Genomic DNA, 23,050 nt, shown 5'->3' on the forward strand with positions numbered 1-23,050 from the left:
AAACATTTATTGAGAAAAAATTATTAAACTTTGAAAATAATTTCAAGTTAAAATTTTAAAAGGTGTCTTTTGACACCTTTGGTAGAAATAGTGTTAAAATGTACAGATTCTGTTACCATCCTAAATGTCACTAGCGACACGGCACACGGTAATGCTCCTGCCTATTTTTATTTCGTTACCCAAATGACGCTTAGATCAATTCGATCATTCTAATCGACATCAGCATCCTCTTAAGCATGAAAATACAAGTAACTATGGAGGTGTTTCCAATATTTCCCTTATGCCTATTGATACAACATATGTGTCTTTTAATCATTACTAATACCCAGACAGCATTGAATATTAGCTTTCAATGATAGTTACTTTGCAACGTAGTAGGGAATTTACTGTACTTCTACATGATAAGATTTATCACTATAAATTTATTATTTTGTTTTGAAAGACACCATTTTTATATCAACAGTTAATTGTTTACTCTAAATCATATTGTTTTGCTGTTTTTTTTTCTTTTTTCTTTTTCTTCCCGCAGTATGCCTTTCCCTCGCAACATTATGTAGAGTTGTACAAATATACGCTCTGATACATTATACTATAATGTACGTTTTCACTAGGTCGAAGGAGGAAAGGGAGACGAACAATTTCGTAATCTCTGGGTGCAAGTAATGAGTTCCCTTTGTGAAAAACATTCGACAATGCGAGAACAAGGTTTACGATTCGTAGAAACCGTGGCTAAATTAATGGAACGTCTGCTACAATATCGAGACATTGTTCATGCCGAATCTCAGGAACATCGAATGCTCTGCACGGTTAACTTGTTAGAGTTCTATTCTGAGATAAACAGGAAAGAAATGTACATCAGGTACGTTAATATTATCTTCGTTCTAACATCCCATACTAATTTTTTTTAAATACTATTCCTAACCGATGAAACGCTAAATTGAATAAAGATTTTAAGCCTCCGCGGTCAGAGTTGTTCCTTAAATTTGTTGTGGCTTGCTGATGATCCGCGTCCATTGTCGCCAGAGGGCCGACGTTTCGCAAACGTTGCAGTTCGCTTCATCAGACAGGCCGAATCGGCCAATCAGGATGACCCTCAACCCCATAAGAGGGAACTACCCAAGAACAAGAACACATTTCAAATCAATCACGTAGAGAACTATACATTTAATGATATTCGTGTACTTTCCAATCGTGTAACCCACTGCGTTATTATAGGAACTACTTTAATTCCGACAAAGCTTTTTACAAGTGATCCAATTGTTTCGACAGAAATTACATTTGCATTGCAAAAATTCTTCATTACAAACTGTGGACCATATCGAATCTCATATTACTGTTTTGGCAATCGATGAAACATTTATATATAAATTATTACTTTTCACTGCGTGACGCCGGCATAAACACAATCATAATTAATTTTTTGTTTTATATTCCTGTAATTAGATATGTGAACAAATTGTGCGAACTACATTTGGAGTGTGATAACTATACAGAAGCTGCTTACTCGTTAAAATTACACAGTCAACTGTTATCATGGAGTGATCAGCATTTGCCTCCTTTGTTGAGATCTAACAGGTAAGACGTTTTATTTTACCACCGAATGGTACGGACGTGTAAATATGTTATCTCAATTTGTAGTAGTGTATTTAAAACATATAAAAGTTCGTACGACGTACTACGTATTGCTGCGGAATTATCGAGAACTGATGACTAATATACAATATAATTCTTATAATTGAAGATATCCACTGTGTCAGACTCACCGCCAACTAAAAGAAGCTCTGTACAATGACATGATCGAATATTTTGACAAAGGAAAAATGTGGGAATGTGCGCTTGGAGTTTGCAAGGAGTTAGCAGCACAGTATGAAGAAGAAACCTTCGATTACGCTCAACTGTCTTTACTGCTAAGACGAATGGCCAAATTTTACGACTGCATAGTAAAACAGTTAAGACCTGAACCAGAATACTTCAGAGTAGCATATTACGGACGAGGTCATCCACCGTTCTTGCAGAACAAAGTATGACATTACTTTACTTTTTATACACCTCTGTGATTATGTAGCCCATCTCCTTTACACATTCTAACTACGGTTCCTTGTGTGATTCAAAAACCTTTCTTGCAGGTATTCATTTATCGGGGCAAAGAATACGAAAGGCTCAGTGATTTTTGTTCGAGAACGCTGAACCAGTTACCTAATGCCGAACAAATGAGTAAATTATCTCCACCTAGCGAAGATATTCTGGAATCTAATTGCCAGTATGTACAAATTAACAAAGTAGATCCGTTAATGGATGAAAAGAAGCATCGTTTAAGTGGAAAACCGGTCATTGCAGAAGCAGTTTTGAGGTATACCTCCTAGATTTACTCTTTTTTAACAGAGTTGGATTTAAGTATTGTATCCTTCACGGGGTTATAACGATTCCCGTATTCCTTACTCTTTAAACTACTTTAACTTCTTACGTCATTTGGCGAATGCTTTACCGGTTGGTTAAGAATTTTAATTTATTAAAATTACTTCAGGTACCACCGCGTTAATGACGTCCAACGATTTCGATTTTCACGCCCAGCTCCGAAAAAAGAATTAACAACGGTGCGGACTGGAGATAAAGATAAGGAAATCCAAGAGAGTAACAGTAATGAATTCGCCTCATTGTGGTTAGAAAGGACAGTGCTTGTAACGAGTCATCCTCTGCCTGGAATTTTAAGGTGGTTTCCAGTTACATCGAGTGAAACTTATTTAGTTAGTCCTTTGCGGAACGCTATCGAAACGATGGAAGCCACTAATACGGTACTCCGAGACCTCATCATTGCTCACAGGTAAATCATTTTTATTACATTGGTAAAATCTCCAATTGTGGGTTCGCACAAAAATATAATATGCAACTAAAATCGTATCTAAAACATTATGAATAATCTGCATACGATTTAAATGTATTATACGTAGCGGAACTCCCAATATATGCAAATTATACAAAAATGTTATAATATTAATTCTTTATATTCATGTTTGATATTTAGAGCGGATCCCAATCTTCCTTTGAACCCCTTGAGTCTAAAGCTGAATGGTATTCTGGATCCAGCTGTAATGGGAGGAGTAGATAATTATGAAAAAGCTTTTTTAAATCCCGATTATCGAGAAACGCACCTACACGAAAGCGCTGATCTTTTGAAATTGGAAGGTCTGATTGCTTCACAAATACCTCTTTTAGAAATTGGAGTGCAACTACATAAAGCGAGGGCACCCCTCGAACTTGCTCCATTCCAACAACGGTTGGAACATTGTTTTGCATCTATGCGCATCCAAATAGAATCAAAATACGGTAAAAGAGTAAGTAATTTTTAGTACATTAAAATTATCGTCGTGAATTTTTTCAATTTTTTTAATCACCTCTGTTCCTTTACTGCTTAATTGCGAACTGATAAGCTGTATAAATAAGCAGTTCTAATCATGTAATTGTATGCAAGTTAGGACAGAGATAGACTGAAATTAAATAAATCGGATTCGCAATAGTATTTCACACAACTAAAATCTAAAGGAATCTATTACGGAAAACGAGTAATTAGAAATTATTTCGATACGTTCCTAATTCGGTCGTTCAATCCATCTAAGAGCATTTGTGTTGAATCCATTCACGTACCGAACATTTTATGTAAATAGTTTCTATAATTTGGGATAAAGGATAGTTAAACGTGATAAAAGGTTTAATTCTTCTGTATCTTTCAACATTTTTTAATTATTTATTTACCGTACAATGATCATTGAATTACAAAACAAAGAAACAGCTGACGTCTCTTATTTTTTGCATTACATTTACATTATTTCTCCATTTTATGACTAAACTGTCAGGTTTTTATGAAGATCACTAAAAGTCAATAGTTCATTTCTAATTAACCTGTTAATTTTTTGAAAATTATATTTTCATGTTTCTATTTGTCTTAATTACAGACTTGTGACCTGAAGCTTGAGAATATTACTCATACGGTTACGATGCGCAGAAATCAACCTACTAGAGGCGAGAGCCATCGTTTATCAGAAGCCAGTGCAGTAAGCACAGAGTACGTTTATATCTATGATGTCTATTGTCCTTACTCATATCTCACTTTTAGCGTTAAAAGATGTATTTTAGAGCACTGTTAAAGCGATCCTCCTCGTGTCTCGCTTTTAAACCACTTTTATAGAAAATCCTTAAAAGACGTATTTTAACAGCAATACCGTCTCATACAAAAGGGGGTTTTTAAGCTTCATTCTGAGCGCTTTTAGGATAAAAGTGAGCGACGATTCCCTAAAAGTGGGGAGGGGGACTTTTAAGCCGCTTTTAGCTGTCAAAATCATACATCAATTTTTGACAGCTTTTAATTGTCAAATTCGTACATGAAAAATGGAATGCATTGACGACATTTTTAGCAGAACAAAAGCTCACGAAGTGAATACAGGGCATCAAAAAATGCCAAGGACTTTTAAAGTCGAATTCATATCGTTCTTGGTTGACCAAGAAATTGGGCTTTGTTTCCGGCTTTATTCCGTCAAACTCGCTTCCATTTTTGCGGCAAAGTTCAGCAGACTCTGAATTTTTGGCGTACAAAAAACGCACGCGAAGCGCAGTCGTCACGTTTTTCCGACGTTATCATATTACATTTCATAAAAGTGGCCTTTTAACTAAAAGCGGTCATAAAATAAGGTATGAGTATGGCGTCTTTTACCAGCGGTCCGATCACCTTTAACTAAAAGACGCTTGAAAGCGCTGCTAAAAGTGAGATATGGGTAAGGACCTATGCGTTTAATGCAAAGAACGTTTTGACTTTAACGATTTATTCATTAACAGAAATAACTCCGTGCGATCCCACATTTTGTCTTCGGCATCTATACAGAAAGCACTCGGAAGTTCCAGCCCGGGTACAAATAAGAAAAAGGACTCTAAAAGGAGTTCACGTAAAAGCGATACAACCGCGGCAAATAAAAACGACCAACCAAAGAGTCAGTGGTACACGACATCTGACGTGATGCAGAACACTATCATGACCGATACTTCACCGACAACGAGTCTTTCTGCGACACATATATTTGAATTGAGACAAGAAGTAAGTGTTCTTATAAAGGTGATTCCTTAAATAAATCTTATCTGTATTATAATACATGAAAGAAACATCAGTTTTAGAATAGATTATTTCACAGGAAAAACCTTCAACGTTATTGCTGACGTCTCAGTAAACAGAAACCGGTTATTTTGTAATTATCGTTGGCTTGAATATACGGAAAAATTGGCCTCTTAGTGTTATCCGATTGGCCAATTATAAGTTGCAACGCACATTATAAAACTATTGAACAATGGAATATACATATTTTCACAGAATTTTCTCAATTATTATTGACATAGAAACTTAAATAGGTTTGCCAACTTCCGTAAAATTTCTATGTTTCTCTTAAATGTTCGTAATGCAGTGTCAATGTACTTTTGTGAACATTATTGGATAAGAAATGCTTTAATTTGCTTACCTTTCAGTTTTATGTCATCATAAGTAGTTTGCATTGCATAAACTGTCTTGTAATTCTTTCTACAAGTTACACGTACTGAAATTTAGTCATTAACTTGTTGAACCAATATTTTTACTTATCTGTTTTTTATTTGATGTTGACAGTATTTAGCATCTTATCGTATGTTCTCGATATCATGAAATCATAAACGAACTAAGGGAAATTTAGTCACGATCGCTTTAAATTTGTTTTACTAATGGCGCTTTTTCCATGGCTGTGTCGGTGCGCGTTAGTTTTATATTTTTTTTAAGTAAGAGGCAGAGTATACGTTTCTGTGTGCGCATCCACCGATATTTTTTAGTTAAGCGGAATGTTTTGACATTACGTAAAATGTTATCTTTGGATAACACATATTGAAGAGTATTCCTTATAAGCTTATTATATTATAATATATCCATCGGTAAACACATTGGCGGTTTCCAAATGCCCAAATACTATACTTTTTTTTTTCAAACAAAGCTATTTACTTAATTTTTTTTCATTTGGGATATCAAGATGTCAGCAGTGTTATTGAAAAATCTTTTTTTTTTTGTTCCATTTCGAATTAAGCATTTTTTATGTCGAGTTCTGCTTTTGCCTGTAATTCTCGTGCATGTAGCAAACAACATGGCGAGAAGAAGACGGAATTAAAACTTTTCTAATTTTCCAACTTGTAGTTAACTCCTAAACGTCCTCTAAGATCGGAAGCGGAAAAAGAGCGGAGAATAAGTACTCGATGGTCCGGCCAAACACAATATTATCCAAGGATTTCAAATAACGGATTGGAACCTACCAGTCTATCTAAGGGAAATAGAGATAGTATTGGAACAACCGACAGCGCTACCTCCGAAGAAGATCCTCCACCACCTCTGCCAATCAAAACGCGCGAAGCAGATTATTGTAATCTCCCAGATGATGATCAAGCTCATCATGGCCAAATGAACATCCTGAGCAACATAAATAGACTCCTGTGTCACCCAGCAAAGAGTAAACTACCAACTCCATCTGACGGTAACCAAAGCAAACCACCAACACCGCCTCCGAAACCTAAAAGGCCGATGCACACCACGGAGGATGTTTTTCTTCCGGCAGGTGATCTAACCGATCGAAGTCGTGACTCATCGGCCACATGATGATCGTACACATACAATTATTTATAATCACCCTCTCCTATATTACTTTCTCATTGAAAATAATTTATTGCCGAAATTCAAACTAAACTTTGACTGTAACCGAAATTGAATTTGCTCTTCTACTAACGTAAGTAAATGTCCGTCATCTTATTATGTTCCCGAATGGTCTATGCCATTTTATGAGGTATTATTGACAACATTTACATCGATTTTAATTTATGCTTTTAGATACAATTATCATCCCCGATATATGAAAGGTTCGTGACATGTTCGTGGCATGTACCACATTGCAAGATTTTCGTAAATTTGACTTCATTTGACAAAAATCTGACACAAATCTTGCAATATAGTACAGATCTTGCTGCAGAGATGCGTGTTTAATCCTACGTTGAGAATGTCTAAAGGTTGTTGTGCATCTGTACATTCTGTACATTTTGACACAATGGTGTTAATACTAGCAATTTAAAGTTACAAGATTTATATTGCTGCGGATAAATTTTCCACCTTATCATGCAAATATGTAATTTATTAACAAAGATCTTTGTTATACCGTACACATTGGCGAAGACAAATGCAATGTTATAATCCGAAACGCCCAAAATTTCTGATTAACAGATCAGAAAATAGTTTTTTGGCAGGCGCTAAAAATGAACATCTTTTGTGCTAACTTATATACCATTTTCTTTTTACCTTCGATTTCATTCAAATACATGCATGAAGTAATGGGAGAAGCATCCCTTTTCTTTAAATACATCCACCAAACTACTTTATTTCTTGCAATTCATATATTTGGATTTATACTATATAAAGCGTGAATATGTTTCGCCATATACTTTTACAACACTTTTCGACCACATATGTACGGACTATAATACAGTCCGACGCATGAACAATGAAAGATGCTTCTGCCATCAAGGGTGTGAATATATTTCATTTTTATACAGTAATTTACATTATACATATACATTCACTATAGTACAGTGCGCATTTGCAGTATGAAATGGCTTTTCAATGATATCGTCATTGCTATACCACATTACACACTCATTTACATTATTTATTTGTTAAATATGTCAATTCAAGTAAATAGTTAATATAACGTGGTTTTAAATGTCTAGTCGATTGTACGGTCGGATGAAAGTTGTTGGCCAAAGGTTTTATTTGGCTTTGTCTTGAACCGGATCGACATATGTTCAAATGCACATTAATTTTGGTATGGTTTATATGCAAAAGAGTTTTATTTAAACTAAACCAAATTTTAGTTTTAGGGCATTTATACACTTGAGAATGTAGAATGTCAGGACGAATTTAAACGGAACAAGCCACTGTAGAATTCGAGATTTCATATTTGTTTCTAAACTAGCTTGAATCTAATCAAGACTACTATAATATTAATATTTCTAATGATATCTGAAACTATGGCAACAATGTTCATTTTATTCAGGTATAAATAGTAACATGATTTATACTAATTTTATCAGGAAAGTATAATAATAATAATAATTGCTTAATTCAAAGTACCATAGATCTATACATTGAAGACGGCCTAAAAACTAATTTTTGCTCAGTATGTGTTCCTGTCATATCAGAAATAAACACAATACTTGAATCGTAAAGCTTTCAAATGTATAACTAAAATTACTACATGAAGTAAAAAGATTATCATTAACAATGCTTGGGCAAATTTTTAAACTCTTGCATTCTATTTTTCATGACACGTAGACTTTTGTGTACATTATGACGTCTATTTAAGATATTTCTTAAATCGTAGGCAATAATACACTTCATTAATATTTATTTCGTCGCCGTTTATCTTGTACTTTTTCTACGAATTGTAAATGAGAAGCCTTTTCAGAAAAACTAGGTAAATAAATTTCCAAAGTGCATATTGACAATAAAATTGTAATGCATTACACTCTAATCATCGTAGATACTTGAGATGCATTTGAAATAAATATGGCTTCTTTTATTCTATTTGAGAATGACACTTCCAACATATCAAGCAAACCGATTGTTAAATGGTTTCCGAACTTCCTATATTAGAAAACCAACGTTCTCCAAATAATGTAAAATTTTTTACTGACAATACTCCATTGACAAAACGAAAAATATGTATCTAAGAAATCATGTTTTATTACTGTACCAAAGAAAGTATTTTTAGCGTTATTTATTCGAATTAATCTATTGTACGTATTAACGGTGGTATAAGTGCGGCATATGAACGATGAACTCGAAAAAGAAAAACAATCTGCAAATGATTAAGAAATCTTAAATGTAAAACATTTACCTACTAGTCTGCTTAATAAAACTACACCTTTGTTATGAATCGTTACAAATGTAATATATACGACATGCACATTCGTTCACTTGCACACAGTCTATATTAGGTAATTTGTTTATAATGACAAACAAATAATGTAGTGCCATTTTATTTTTTTAAGTTTGTTGTAATTATATACCTTCCTAGATAGTTAGGGACCAACGCAGTAACATTTTATATTGACATATTATGTATTATATAATGGTAATTAAATATACGCTGCTGCATAATTCTCTCATTATTTATCCTATTCTGCTTAAACATACTTTGCACACAATGCAATGATGCAGTCGGTGTCATTGCAATTTCAAGTCTATAATGAATTATTTTTGTTTGTGCTTTTTAAATCCAAACACTTAGTTCACCAAATTAATGTTAAACAGAAATATTAATGTAGTTATCATTTGTGATTAAATTTAAACATGTATTGTTAAGTGTTATAAAAAAAAATGGTCTGGTTTTTCCTTTGAGACGATTTTGTCTGGTACAATGACAACTGACATATTTGGTAGTCAAAAATAGAAAAGGAACTTCTAGCTCACAACTTCACCCTCTTTCTCCCCTTAAAAGATTAATTATCTATTGTGGGACACCCTGTATTATTTGCCCATTAATACAGTCATTCGAGTCAAGTACATGCAGTTTTATCTTCCAAGCTTTACTGATTGTACGCCTCTTTTCTATAAATTCGCTTGCTGTATGAATTTGCCTCACACTGACAGGTCCTGTCCTACGATTTCTTTCTAATTTAATTTCGAGGCATGCTATAATTGTTACTTAACAGTTAAACAAAATGTTACAACTCTCTTATTATGTATCGAACTAGTAACGCAGCTCAACGCGGATAAATGTATCCTTGCGAATACTTGCATTTATCGCACGGGATAAAAATTCAAATGTACATGTTTAATTTCGACAGTTGTCAACATTACTCCAAAATTTCTTTTGGACCATATTCTATGTACATCGGCCTATTAGTAACAGAGATGAGTTGGGAGATAGCTCACAGGCAAGGTCGCGCGAACGCATCGTGTGCTGCCCTCTGGTTTCGTAACCTGCAAACCCTGAAACTGACCCCCTCGTCGAGGCGGCGACTCTAGGACGCAGGCACATCGAAGTGCCCCCTCAACTCGGGTCAGAAAAGACTCGCGAGGAGCCACACCCGAGTCGAGGGGGCACTTCGATGTGCCTGCGTCCTAGAGTCGCCGCCTCGACGAGGGGGTCGGTTTCAGGGTTTGCAGGNCGAATGGGCAGTCATCCATTTTTTTCGCCACGTTGTCCCTCTCATTTTTTGTATATTCTTCTGTCTGGATTGACGGGGGGAGACGGTGAACTAGCGTTTTCATGAAATTTTCTCGAGTCTGCATTTAAGTAAGATAAATATATTAGATTTTTGTCACGCCATGTAATGTATAATTGAATACATATTTACTGGGTCAATTATACGAGATCAATGCCCTGCGAAATATTCTTGACTTTAATGGTAACTTTAGTAAATTATTAGCTCTTGTATCACCGTCTCTTTCTCGCTTTCCCAATGGTTTCGTTTGTGCCTTTGTGTGTCCCTTTCAGCTTTAGGTGGGCCACTTCGGAAAATCTGGCGACTTCCTGGTGTTTCTTCAATGTTCCGTTTTACCTGTACTTTTGTGCCCCTTTGCAGGTTTAGGTGGATCACCTGGAAGCAGCCATTTTTGGTAAAATCATCATGGGCTGTTAATCGAAATCGAGCTTGCTGCACTTGTTGGTAGATGTTAAAATATGTTAAAGGATGTTTGTGAATTTTTTTCGCGATGCGAATTGCGTCCACGGTAGCTTGATGGGGAAGGTTGTGCGGTTTAAATTGATCTCTCGAGCTATTGGTTGCGATTTGTTTCGAAGGAGATACAGGGTTTTGGAGTTTTTGTGAGGAGTTCTTCACTTTTTCAGCCGGTTCTCCGGCTGCTCAGAGTTGGAACAGGTGGCAAGTGCATTAGCCGTCTGCATCCTCAACCGGAGGTCGCTCGATCCTTCCCGTGAATCTCTCAACTCATCTCTGATTTGGCAGAGATGAGTTGGCCCCTACCAGAAATTCGTTGCGCCGCCCTTGGGGGCAAAAAACGGTGAAAGCTAACGTACGAAACCAGAGGGCAGCACACGATGCGTTCGCGCGACCCTGCCCGTGAGCAATCTCCCAACTCATCTCTGTTAGTAATTACTATCATACAGTTGCGCTTCTTGAAATTACAGCACACCTTTTCGTGGCGTTAACAGTATCCCTACTAGCCGCCTAGTACTGGTAGATGACGCTCTATTACCTAACTACTATACCGACGGCGACGAAAGAATTGCTCGACGTTTTTCACTTCGCCTTAATATACTGTACTATTATTGGCATATTTTAAATGGAATTTTAGGCTATTTAGCGTACTGGTTACAGCATTTTCTCATTACAAACATGTTTCATTTCTGCGGATGCCGTGTTGGTTTTATTGCGTTCCTAAAATAACGCAGCGAACTCTTAATACAATTCATAAATGGGGCTACAGTTCGTTGCATCAAGTACTTCGTGTAACTGGGAGATGGTGATATATCACTTATCGCATTCCTGAAACGAAGAATCGAGTGATTGGTTTGAATCAGTGATGGCGCTTCATCCTTCGTCCTGTCTTTGAAACGACGCATCGGGTGCCATAGACATCCGCAGGAATAACGGTGCTCGTGTCATAAGAAGTTTGACAGCCGCGCCCCCCGGCTGCTGTCATCGTCTCTCTGCTGTAATCTCAAAATTACGGTAGCTCGGTAAATAAATACACAAGACACATCATAAACAATTGTATCGTCTAAAAAATGTGGAAATAGCCCAATAAATAGAGGAGTCCCGTTATAATGAACAATCTGTTGAAGTGTAACCGACGCTAGGCGGTGCCGCGGAAATCTAAGAAAACAGCGAATGAAAGGGGAGTTTCTCATCTAGAAGTGTGAAAAAGCGTGTAGAACAGTGTAGAAAATGATGGCAAGTTCGGTATTGCAGTTTGCAACCCCTTAAATTATCTAAAATTAACCTGTAGAATCGAGAGAAGGCCATAAAGCGAAGAAGACGTTCAACAGCGAGAGCACCATTTAATATATTTTCTTAGGATTCTCCAGGACTTGATTGACTGTTGCTATTGACTGCTCAAAGTTTTAAACATTTTTATTTATTGAAACTTCATTTGGACTTGTCACGCGGTAACTGATTTGGCTATGTTAATAGGTAAGTTGTGGATTAAAAGTGCTCCTAAACTTGTTACCAATATCTAATCTTATTACTTTTGTAGGTGAAATATGAAACGATTTTTTTTTTAACAAAATGATACAATAAGCTTATATAGAAGTGTTTTCGTGGTGTATCATTGTGTGTAATGTAATATGCTAATATAATGATACAAATTAATATCAGTTAGTATCAATAATATTAGTAGAACCTAACATTTTTTTATTTATATGTCAAAAAGTATCTATCCATATATAAAATGTCTACTGATTCGATACAATTTGTTTTAATAACAAACTTTGATTTTGAAGTACTTATTTATTTTATATGATTTTAGGTAAGTTCTACCTCACAACTTACTTCATTTTTGACGTCAACATCTCCCAAGGACCAACATTAATATCAGCTTAAGGTTCTGCCATTGATCTCAAATATGTACTTCATATATGTATGCACGTGCCGGTAGGAATTATGTAGCTGCACTTTGTCTTGTCCACAATATTGCCCAGTATTATCTCGTACTGTACATTGCAGATTCCTGTCAAACAATATGAATTAAGCTTGGAATTTGTAACACACGTGATAAGGGAAAAAAATATAAACATGTTACATGTACAATACAAATGATACAGAATGTACAAACATAATACTAATCTAAATTTACAGACAGGTGTGTTTATAAGTAAGAATTTTATAATTAACCTCTTCGACTTGATTGTCAAATTCAATCAACGATCACCTGTAATGTGGTGGGTCGGTAGTCCCCCACATTAAAGGGAGATCACATTCTCGTGAAGGATGGGGTGACTGCCTGCCCGTCATATTTATCTACAGCGCAAATTATACGCCCGCGACCGGCGCTAGCGAACGCCCAAAAATGGGGGACTCTTATAGAAATTCTTGCGTCCACTTCGGACACTATCCGGGCAGTGGGGGCAGAGAAATGCACGGTGGACGCTCGAGGAAGTTTAAAGAGGTCCTCGGAGGACAAGCGCCTTAGGGTTCGCCCAGCGGCCCTGGTGGAGCGCAGGGGTCTCGAGCCACCGATGCGGCCCTGTAATGCGCCGCGAGGCAGAAGCCGGCGCTGCAGCGCTGCTTCGGGGACTGCAGCCGTATTGGTCGGCTGACGCTGAGCCGGAGTTGATCCGAGTGCCGCCCGTGACGTCACGCGACCAATCCGTGCCCCAGATGCAGCCGAAGCGGACCCGGCACCGCGTGCATGCCGGGACCTACCGGCATTCCACGGATAATCTTTTGAGCATAAAAAGTAGTGTACCCAGCAGTATCCATTTTGAAAGAAAGAAAGATATTGAGAGGAAGGATTGAGGAATTTGGAAAATTCACCCGTGCATCCCTACCTCCACATAAGTCCCGAGCGGTCGGATTGTTCACAGGGCAAAGTCCGTAAGTTAATGTTTCGAGAGATTCGCGATTAGTAGGGGAATTCCTGATTGGGAGTTTGAAAGATCGGTCTACGCGAAAGTCGTGATAAGTATAAGGGACATTCGCAATTATTAGGGGAACTACGAGTCGCGAGGGTTACGAGGGCGTTTGCGAGTGGCGGCCGCGGTGTATCGAAGTAACCGTATTACGGCCGGGAACCCGCGCGATTTTGGATTTTTCGTGAAAGTGTGCGAGTTTAAATTTAGGGTCGTCGACATGCAGCTGACGCCCAGCGAAATTATTATTGAGTGTTTTGTTGTGAGATAAATAAATTGAACGCCGAATATTGTGGCGAAAACCACGCCACACACCAAATATATATCACCTAAGTGTAAATGACTGATAGATATTGAATTAATTCCTTAAATTACATTCTTTTTGAATGTGTAATATAGTCATAGATATATAATACATGGACTGCTTATTGGCTGCCGCTCGCAGAGCGGTGAGAGAACAAGAATTGGTCCGATCGGGTCTGCACTTGTCTGCGCAGTAAGTTCTTGACAATTGGTTGACAGCAATATATATATTCAAGCATAGGGAATGAGCGGTCCATGTATTATACGTCCATGAATATAGTACAATTCAGGGAACGAGTATTGCGTTAACTAGGTTAAGTGTACAACGTACAACTTCAACGTATATTCAATATTTACTAATCGTCTGTGGTTCTCTGCTTAATGGCAATGCTGACATATCTTCCGTTCTTCCATCTTATGCATATACACGGTGTAACGGAACTCGTAGCCACGGCTTATACAGCGCAATTCTTATTGAAAAAGGAGTTGAAAAGTTTTGCACTATTTTTTCCTACAGTGCATAAATTTCCTGTAGTAATTAATTGAAGCACAGCCAATCAATCGCATTCTCCAACGAAAGGCATAGCGGAGAGAACGTCAGTAGGGCTGCATTCGGCTGTCCGCGGCATAGCAGCCTTACTCTAAATTGAATGAAAAAATCGATTTTTTCAGACCTCTAGATTAAAATACCTCCTTAATACTAGTTGATCACTAATGATAGAAAACGATACCTAAAAAGATCCAAGTCTTTCGTCCGTTTTCGATTCATTCCGATCATCGCATTGAAGATATTTACAGTGCGTACAGATAACAACTGTCCGTAGAATAGATTCCAGCACGTGTTGATTGGCTGTCGCAACGGTAACATTTTTATTGCGTGGCACTGACTTTTGATCGGCAAAAGGCAGGACTCATCGCCAATACCAGAGAATCTAGCCTGTGAGATATCGGACGCGACGTCACAAGTTAGGGTCTCAGGGAATCGGCGACACGGCAGGCTTTACATTTGCCCGCCCGTCGTGATATAACTTATCATTTCTCTTTTCTCAATTCTTTCCGTATTCTTTTACACACTTATGCTCTATCGTTTTATTCATGATACACACTCTCTATACCGTTGATCTGATTGTCTTCTTGGTCTTACGGTTGGTGTTACTTGGATCTAGCGACATTACCGCTGTCGTAGTAAACGTACCTATTTCAATTCAAGATGGTGCGTTTTATCATCAAATTGAATTGAAGACATTTCTTCGTGATTGGCCTAGTTACTAATGAACTTAGTAATATTTCAAACACGAATTTCGTTCAAATAGTGTTAGGCATTTGTAATAAACGGTAAAATAAATCGGCAACCAATTGGACTTAAAGAAAGATTTTTTTCACGATTATCAATACTACACGAGTAAGTTACCTGGAACTACTTAGAATTATATTATAAAATGAACTGTATATTGCTAAAAGTAGGTTTCGTTTACTGACTGAAATGAATTAAACGATGAATGATTGTTTATTGGCATCCAATTGTTTTTCGATCGGAGGTATGCGAAAATGCGAACATAGAATGACAACTGAATACGTCGTCTGAGCCAAACGTTAACCTTGTGAATCTTTAGTAGTATGTAGTATATAACAGATAGCATCAGAAATTCTGAAAACATTATAGCGACTACGAAGAATAATGTACTTTAAATCTGTCAGACATGAATTCATTGTCCGAGATATTAATAATAATAAATACAGGGGTACTAAACTTACGATACAGACTAACGTTCGCGTATGCACACACACGTACGCGTGTATGTATGTATGTAAGTATTAGTATTTAAAACACTAACGAGTAACCTGAGGGAAAAGCACGGAGTACATTCGCGAAGTCTTAGGGGAGGGGCCAGTCAATCTTGTAAGATAGTTGTCAATTGTTCCACTGTTTTTGACATTAAATATTTCGAGGAGAATGGGGTAGTATATTACAATATGTTACAATTTGTTTAATCATGTACGTCTTGAATGTGTAAGAAACAATAAAATATGTGCGTTTTATATACCTCATTGTTAATAGGTAACTGGTATATGCTGAATTGATTATTCTATGTATGCAATTTTTATTTTGCCAATTACTACAGTTACAATTTCTAGGCTCGCGATGCTGACGTAACATATCTTCCCTGCGAGATTTCGAAGATTTTTAGATTATTCTAATACTTTTTCTGATTCTTTCCAATTTTAACCAAAGGTAGTGGGGGAATTTTTCAAAGAAATGGGTAAAGCTCAGAATTTTGTAACCCGTGAACATCGAATTATAGCGAGATTGCCGCATATAGAACAACTTGGCGTTTGTATAAAATCCTATTAACTGAATGCAAAGTCAACGAGATTTTCAAAATCATCTGGTCTTTCGTTTGGATATCCGCTCTTGTCCCATGCATAGGTAAACAGTTCGTGATATTTCAACGACGAAAGGTGGTTGTGTACTAAAGATTGTAATTTTATTACACGATTGCGTGTTCGTAAATCGATGTAATAATCAGCTAATATAATAATATCGGAGAATCTTCATACGAAGTTTTTCCAAATTCGAAATCTGTAATCATCGAAGGGTTGAATCATCCCTGTTGTTTTTTTATGTTTCTTTAGGGTTTTTTGGGGTTGGTTAGGAAGTTTTTTACCACTTTGGAATAATTACTTTACCATTGCGGGTTGGTTATTTCGACTTCCAGTTTATACTGACCGTTACTGAAGGCTGCTGAGGTTAGTTTCGACCGGATCGGTTGATGGCGAGGCTTTCTCGCAAGTCGTACCGACAGTTCGCTTCTAAAAAATCCGTTATTGTCTTTTACATTTTAGTCATTGTATCGTTTTGCCTTATTATGGTAAATGTCGACTCTTCAGCTTCGCATCAAGAAGACCCTACTCCACCCGTAACGTCCATCATCCTAGAAACTGATTACTAGAAATAGTTTTAGTGGTTAACACAATTATACAAAACGGTGAAAAAAATACTATTTGTGCATGTAACATTTACGATGATATGTCAGTAATGTTAAAAATAATGAAGTGAAATTTTACTACATAAATAGCGACCATTTTTGACCGACCGAAAAATAAATAAATAAAGTAAACAGCAAATTAAAGAGATAGGGTTTAATCGGAAAGATCAATCGAAATTAAACAGAGAAATATACTGGCCTGTTCACAATAATTTATCATCGAGAGACGGGAGAGTCTCGGATATAATTACAATCAAAAGCTTACATGTATCCATTATCGTCTTAAGGAAGGTTTCGCTCCTTTTCTAGGGTTCGGTGTGCCGAAGATCGTTTCGTCTTCTTCTTCGCCATTTTCGCCGCCAAGTTCTGCGCCGAGGCGCCGACGACCGGGAAAGTTAGCAAGTTGTACAGTGGACTTCACATTTACGAATTTACATTCCCTACTATACAACCTACTACCTCACCCAGGCGCCGCCGCGAAACTATACGTCTATACCTTAATAGCCTTCCCATTTTTCCCCTCCACCTCCGTTCACATTATTGTACATTCTTTGGACATTCGGTTATTATTATAACTACGTTATGAATTCTGGACTCCTTGTCTACTCGTTACTTATCAATTTAACTTACTTGAATCTACTACACTTTCTAACGTTGTAACAAGTAATCCTTTACAGTACCTGCTTTTAATGTCATGAACTCTGTATAGCGAGCTGCATGTCTTGCGTATATTTTACACTTTCATGGGCTGTACTTATCGGATAATACGATACCGCACGTGTACGCGTTTTAGGGGAAACAATTCGCACGCTCTTTAACATTTCAATTTTTAGGTACGTCCTAGGTGGGGTATCCGCCGTTGTTTCGAAATCCATGTACATGTAACATATGCAAACACGTAAATGTATGTCTGCAACATCAAATAGCTGATGGTACTGTGTCAAATTACCTCAACCCTTTGCCCTCCCAATTATTGCGATGTCGATTACTGATGTGGAGTCACACTCGACAAAAGAGTGCAAAGGGCTAAATATATTCAATCAAAAGTGATTGTGCGTTACGTCCGTAAAAAGAGTTTTTGTAAGCAGTTCTAGTATATAGGCATAATTTACGAGACATCCTACCTTCCAGGGATTTATTGACTTTCTATGTATTCTCACGGTGTACAATTGGGCACCAAATGTCGGTTTTTACGTTTGTGCGGAGGAATCGAACTTCCGCGAAATTTTGAGTAATCACAACCTTAAAAAATACCTTTGAACGGTACGCGATCATGCAAAGGGATAGTCAGGTCGTCCTTGACCAAGCCACACGTTTGCCTCGCTGACGATGTCGTGGGAAACGACATTTTTAGTCATCCCCGCCTTTGCGTAGCTTCAAAAACGACACTCTGCTTTTTACAACGACAGAAGGAAGTCTTACCTCACTATTTAACTCGAACATAGAACGATCTTAACGCGAAGCTACATCCCTCTGACGTACGCTTTATCCTAATAAAAGTCTAGTTTAAAACAATTGGTCAGAACTAATGGAAACCGTTCGCCTTTGCGCGTGCAGTGCAAAGAACAGGGTCTTTAAGGGTACGCATGCATGTCCACAGATATCGGATGAACCACAAGATAACTTGATCATTAACCTTTAGGCAAAGTTAATTACTGTGTAACAATATTTTGTAATAACGTTTTAATACCCACGGCCGATTTCAAGCTGATATCGCCGGAAATGTAAACAAATTCAAAATAGCAACCATTCTTGAAAAAAAATTGTCGGGCTGATAGTACATTTTGACTCTAAGACATAATACCATATTTTTAATTACTTTCGTTCGATGGGAACGATATGATGGTCGCATGGTTTGCGTATGCTGTACGTATATGTATACGTACCTTGCCTAATGTAGAGGGTGTCCCAGACTTCGTAGTGATCCCCGAAATTAGTGGAAATTGAAGAAAGTCGAATTCGAGATTTCAACTTCGACTTTTTTCTCAAGTGATTGTGTTTTGAATTATTAACGATTAAAGTTGATCAATCTCGGATGCAGAATGTAAACGGGCTAGTGCCGGTGCAGGCTGCTCAACGCGTGTCCCTATATTAAGGCAAAAACTATATGTAAGCGAATTAAGTAAATCGCTTTAACGAATTAATTGATTCACCTTCACGTACTAAAGAAACATTAATTTAATTAATTAGTAATAAGGTATGACGAGAGTTATTCAAGATTTATTATTCAAAATTAGTGTCAGTATTTTCTAAATAATTAATATAATAATGACCTGAAGGCAAAAGAAAAATTTAAGAAAACAAGAAATAAGTGTAAGAGAAATGCAGGCACCTGCAGATCGGATAGCTTGCCACTACTAGCTGATTTCCGTACCCGAGATTGGTCAGTTGTAATTGTTAATAACTCGATAAATAATCACTTAAGGTAAAGGGCGACATCCCCGTAATTTAGTTTATATACATCGATGAGCTAATGTTACTTTCTTAAAATTCACTGTGTATATATTTTGCATTTTACATATGACAATAATATTACTTTCTTCAATTTATATTTTATTTTAAATGTAATACACAATACACCGATTTGGCAAAAGTGGTAGATTTCATTTGGGATTGCTTTGGGGGGCGTATAAATTTTATCTCTTACCTTTCCGCAACCCACGCATCGTACGAAGTACAATATCCGTATAGCAAATGTATAAATGAGGTCAACACATATAACAAACGTTGCGGGGTGAAAACTAAACTAAACTGATCTGAACTAAACTAGAGAGGGGATTTGGTGGGCTTGTCACAAAAGGGTTTGACCTCGCCGGGGTCAGATACGGTTCACTTCACCTGTCGTGAACTCAGGCCGCACTTCACACTGTTCTCAGAATTTTGGGCGCCAAGGACTCCTGGGTACCAAGGAAATTGTTCGCCTCGAGCCCTGCCGGATAGGGGCCAGCTAGGTCAGGAAAGATCCCTGCGGGATACGGAGAGGGGGTGGGTTCGTGAATTATAAAACGGAAAAAAAAAACTCTACACGTCAGAACTGTACGGGAACAGGGGGTTTATTTGCGGGTGGATATGCCCGACAAAAATGTATACAACCGCCGTTAGGGTGGCCTTTGTTCCTCGTTGGCTGCAGTGTTCCGTGACAGAGAGGCTACTCAGGACACTGGTCGAACACGCGCGCACGAGTACTCGGCTCCAGAAGAAAAATCAGAAACTCTGCAGTTTAGGTCACCATGAGGGGAAGAACGAGCTGTCGTGCCCTGGTCCCCCTTAAATAGACCAGGTTGCCGGCCAGGTTGTCGCTTGCTAATAGACTGATTTCGGAAGGTGGTGGATCGCAGCCCAATTATCTTCGCAAGTTTACTTAAATATCAAAAACTCGATGCGAACAGGGCGGCGATGGGGTGGCTCATCGGCGCGCTATCTACGTGCGTCGCATTGATGCAACTAGAGCAGCTACCTTGGGGAACTCCTGCCAGGCCCCTTGACGATATCCTCGTGGGGAACTAGCTAAAAAGCCTATTTCTTGAAGATCAATTAAAGGACGGAACCTCTCTGCATAAGGTGCCGCATGATGAGCTATCTAGGCGATCTCGTGTGGTGATGCACGTGTAGGACCCCGTGAGACCTGTCAAAGAACCTTTAAAGTTCATTGATAGACAAAATGCGAGCCTTACCGCAAGCGAATGAGTTGTGGTGAGGGGAAGCAAGAGCAAAGATACGAAAAGCGCCCAGTTCGCGGCCCTGATCCTCGAGTCGGTGCTGGTAGCCACGGAGGCCTGCAATTTTAAACCTCACTGCGGGGTTCAAATCGCGGCAGTTAGACTGCTCACGAAGGACCTCGGTGAGCATGTTGGATCAGACAGCGCTGTCTGCAAGAAAGAGGCGGCCTAAACAATGGTTGCCTCAATTGGCAGACTGCATAGATCGACCTGTTTCATTGCAAAGGCGCCTCGCCTTGGCTCCTGAACACCACTACAGGCTTGGGTGTATGCGGGGACCTCTTCCATGTGAAAACCTCGGAGGAACTAAGGACTTGCATCCTAGTCAGGGGAACGAAGGCAATCTTCGTACCACAACTTAGCGGGGGAGACCTCATTGTTATTCGAGTGAGACTTCCGCTTGGAAGAAATGAATACTTGGATGTGTTTGTGGACGTGGCATATATTCCCTATGACTTCGAAGAACCACCCCCATCCGAGGTAAGACGGCTGGCCAAGTCCGTGGGAGAGCGGAGGCTGAAATTTCTATGGGATATGACGCTAACGCGCACTATATTGTGTGGAGCAGCACGGGCGTTAACCAAAAGGGGAGGATCTCCACAATTTCATTACCGATCAGCACCGATCTAATAATTCTCAGCAAAGGAAAGGAGTCAACCTTCCTCGATTGTAGGATACAGGAGTTTATAGACATCACTGTATGAACGAAGATTATGGCGGGTCTGGTACGAAATTGGAGGGCCTCCAATGAGCCCTCTGTGTCCGACCATGGACAGATACGCTTGTTCCTTGTAACAAGCCGTGCGCCTTGGACCCGAGCGCCCGAGTCCGACCCATACGACTCGCACAAACAGTGCGGTCGGGCCCCGCAACGTGACGTCTGGCCCCTACAAGCGCGACGCTAACCGACTGGTACGCGCCGCGAAGACCAACAGGGCCAGCAGTAGGCCTGGGAGTGGACACTCGCGACGTCCGCTGAAGGAATAGTACAAGTGATGTACTCAAGCAAAGTGGAATGGGCTGTCAAGTCCTTCGAACCCTACAAGACACTAGGACTGGATGGAATGTTCCCCATACTTATCCAGAAAGGCCTAGAAGTACTAATCGGCCTCCTAACCAAAACTCTTACAGGCAGCATAGCTGTAAGATACATCCCACAGACATTTAACGGAACCAGGGTGGTCTTTATACCGAAGCCTGGAAACAGCCCTATACAACCATGTACATAGAACAGAGAGCTAACCAAGGTATCCAGGAATATCAGGCAATGAGGTGACGGACGACCTGGCCAAGAAGGGAGCCCACGAAGCATCTCCAGAACAAATTTTAGGGGTCCCCTTCGCGGATCCACGAGAACTGCTGGAGAAATGCCACCAGCTTCCAACACACAAAGAAGCTGATGAGCAGGCTGTTCTCTTGAATGTACGGAACTTAATAGAAAAGCAAGGTACTTAAGAAAGCACCGATAATATAACATTTTTTACAATGTATACCGCCAGTGACCCTTACCGTCCCTATTCTCTGAGCCCTCTTGTCACCCGAGCCAGGCGTTCTTCTTTGCTTTTGCTGAAATTTTGTAACACCTTTGTGACGGCATTTCCTTCTTGAAATGTCACTTCACGCTATGAACTTAACAGACGCGTATCACAAAATGTATTGGTGTTCTTATCGTAAAATACAATTTAATAATCTTCCAATATGCGATTCATTTTAAAGGAAAGATACATCTGAAGTAGCCTTACTAATTTTTCGATCTTATATATGGTGTACTTAATTGGAAAAAGAAGAAACGTGTTATTTCGTAAATTTAAGAGTTTGAAACCACCTTCAAATCACTTTTAGAACTCACTTTTAGAACTCACTTGTAGAAATAAATTTAGTAGATTTTTACGTTTAAAGTGTTTGTAGGAAAATGAACGAGAGTAGCAAGGTGGACTCCGAAGCTTGCACGAACGTAACAATCAATTTATTTACAATAACGATACAGATAACAAAAACTAACGTAAAGAAGTAAACAGAAAATTGAGTGTAGATGACGTAACTAATTAAGCGGTGAGATAAACTACAATAAATCTCGAAATTACAATTGTTGAATAATCGTGAGCGCACACGAACGAGACTGTTTTCTCGGACAAGGAGAAGTTTATGCGGCAGCTCAGCAAGGAGTTTCGTAGGAGCGACCGTAGAAATTAAAAACACGTGAGAGATCGCCGAAGGAATCTGAACCTTAGGAGATAATTAGAAAGAACGAAGGCTCAGGGAGGGTTTCTAAAGGGCGAAATTTTGGAGAGGAAATTAAGGACTGGTTGACAGAAAAGTCGGGATGCATTTTACAATGCAGGCGATTGGCTGGAGAGTGGCAAGGAAAGGGAATGTTGAGGGGCCTTAATACTGACCACGT

General features: G+C 38.6%; 1 protein-coding gene across 5 annotated transcripts in view; it reads left to right on the top strand.

The window, feature by feature from the left end:
• LOC105704111 (dedicator of cytokinesis protein 1) overlaps window positions 1-9,199 on the top strand; it is a 28,348-nt gene extending 19,149 nt beyond the window's left edge. For 2 of the 5 annotated variants that reach the window (XM_012433056.2, XM_023432796.1), the window contains 9 exons: window positions 612-859; window positions 1,444-1,575; window positions 1,742-2,021; window positions 2,127-2,350; window positions 2,525-2,821; window positions 3,023-3,332; window positions 3,951-4,060; window positions 4,828-5,083; window positions 6,194-9,199. In XM_012433056.2, the coding sequence (XP_012288479.1) occupies window positions 612-859; window positions 1,444-1,575; window positions 1,742-2,021; window positions 2,127-2,350; window positions 2,525-2,821; window positions 3,023-3,332; window positions 3,951-4,060; window positions 4,828-5,083; window positions 6,194-6,649 (2,313 nt within the window). In that variant the 3' untranslated portion in view covers window positions 6,650-9,199. Of the gene's footprint in view, window positions 1-611; window positions 860-1,443; window positions 1,576-1,741; window positions 2,022-2,126; window positions 2,351-2,524; window positions 2,822-3,022; window positions 3,333-3,950; window positions 4,061-4,827; window positions 5,084-5,165; window positions 5,392-6,193 lie in introns of all 5 variants that reach the window. The other 3 variants (XR_002762231.1, XR_002762232.1, XR_002762233.1) reach the window with 3 other exon arrangements.
• Window positions 9,200-23,050: the final 13,851 nt, after the last annotated feature.

Source organism: Orussus abietinus, unplaced genomic scaffold (assembly GCF_000612105.2).
Source record: "Orussus abietinus isolate OABI.00-Male unplaced genomic scaffold, Oabi_2.0 scaffold84, whole genome shotgun sequence".
Classification (NCBI taxonomy): Eukaryota; Metazoa; Arthropoda; class Insecta; order Hymenoptera; family Orussidae; genus Orussus; species Orussus abietinus.